The sequence below is a fragment of the Coregonus lavaretus genome (genome assembly GCF_964263955.1).
Source record: "Coregonus lavaretus genome assembly, chromosome: 39".
Classification (NCBI taxonomy): domain Eukaryota; kingdom Metazoa; phylum Chordata; class Actinopteri; order Salmoniformes; family Salmonidae; genus Coregonus; species Coregonus lavaretus.
The window spans coordinates 11,269,831-11,271,380 of NC_140026.1; the positions used below are offsets into that span (position 1 = coordinate 11,269,831).

At 40.7% G+C, this 1,550-nt stretch overlaps 1 protein-coding gene across 1 annotated transcript in view; it reads right to left on the minus strand.

Annotated features, from left to right (window-relative positions):
• Positions 1-453: 453 nt before the first annotated feature.
• Positions 454-1,550, minus strand: part of LOC311112708 (uncharacterized protein) — a gene marked incomplete at its 3' end in the record, with an annotated part of 2,139 nt that continues 1,042 nt past the window's right edge. Inside the window, exon 3 of the mRNA XM_084155837.1 lies at positions 454-520. Coding sequence (XP_084011963.1) covers positions 454-520 — 67 coding nt within the window. The remainder of the gene's footprint in view (positions 521-1,550) is intronic.

A 1,550-nucleotide genomic window follows, 5' to 3' on the forward strand; every position in this document is an offset into this window, starting at 1 on the left:
GAAGCAAAAGTATACACCTCACACACATGGTAATGGCCTTAAAAAAAGAAGACACGTGTACCATGTCAGATATAGAGTTGAAATGTATTGCATTTTGAGTTTGCATCCAAATATTTCACTTTATATACACCACAGAATACTGAAATATAACAAAACAGTTTGACATAGAAACACCAGATTTTTGGCAACAAAAAAAGATATACCTTTATAAATTATGAAATTATGAAACATATTAATAATATTCCACCCATGATGCCAGTAGGTCATTTGACTCTAGGAAAGGGATCTATGTGTCTTTGGACCAGAGGGAACAGTGCCCCCTGCTGGCACTCCAACACCACTTGTTCTGGTTATGGTGTCCCATACAAGGGGCCAACCCTGCTTCAGAGGCAAGCCTGCAGAGGGGTTGCAGGGTGGCACAGCTTCCAGCTTCCAGCACCAGACAAAGACTGATCAAGTGCTAGTGGTGGTAGGTGGGGAGAGAGTCTCAATGGAACGTTGATTCTGACGCTGTTGGTTTCTGTAGGAGAGAAGAAGGTGTGCTGATTAACCCTCTGACATACTGGCAGAACAGATACTGTACTCTGTCAAGCTTCAAACCATTCTTAATTCAGGGAAAATATATGGCCCATGTTCTATAAGCCAAGGGCACACAGAGAGACAGTAAATATATATATATATATATATATATATATATATATATATATATATATATATATATATATATATATATATATATATATATATATTTATTTATATATATATAACTGTATAACTTAGATTTGTGTGGGTAAATGTTGTGAAATTGTTAGATATTACTTGTTAGATATTACTGCACTGTCGGAGCTAGAAGCACAAGCCCGCAATAACATCTGCTAAACACGTGTATGTGACCAATAAAATGTGATTTGATTTGATATGTATATACACTGTAGGCACTGAGTGTTCAAAACATTAGGAACACCTTCCTAATATTGAGTTGCATCCCCCGCTCCCCCTTTTGTCCTCAGAACAGCCTCAATTCATCGGGGCATGGACTCTGCGAGGTGTCGAAGGCGTTTCACAGTGATCTGGCCAATGTCCAATGCTTCCCACAGTTGTGTCAAGTTGGCTGGCTGTCCTTTGGGTGGTGGACCATTCTTGATAAACACGGTAAACTGTTGAGCGTGAAAAACCCAGCAGCGTTGCAAATATTGACACTAACCGGTGCGCCTGCCACCTACTACCATACACCGTTCAAAGGCACTTATGTATTTTGTCTTGCCCATTCACCCTCTGAATGGCACACATACACAATCCATGTCTCAATTGTCAAAAAGGCTTAAAAGTTAACCTGTCTCCTCCCCTTCATCTACATTGGTTGAAATTGATTTAACAAAAGGGAGAGGAAAGGGAAAGGGGGATATCTAGTCAGTTGTACAACTGAATGCATTCAACTGAAATGTGTCTTCCGCATTTAACCCAACCTCTCTGAATCAGAGAGGTGTGGAGGGCTGCCTTAATCGACATCCACGTCATCGGCGCCCAGGGAACAGTGGGCTAACTGCCTT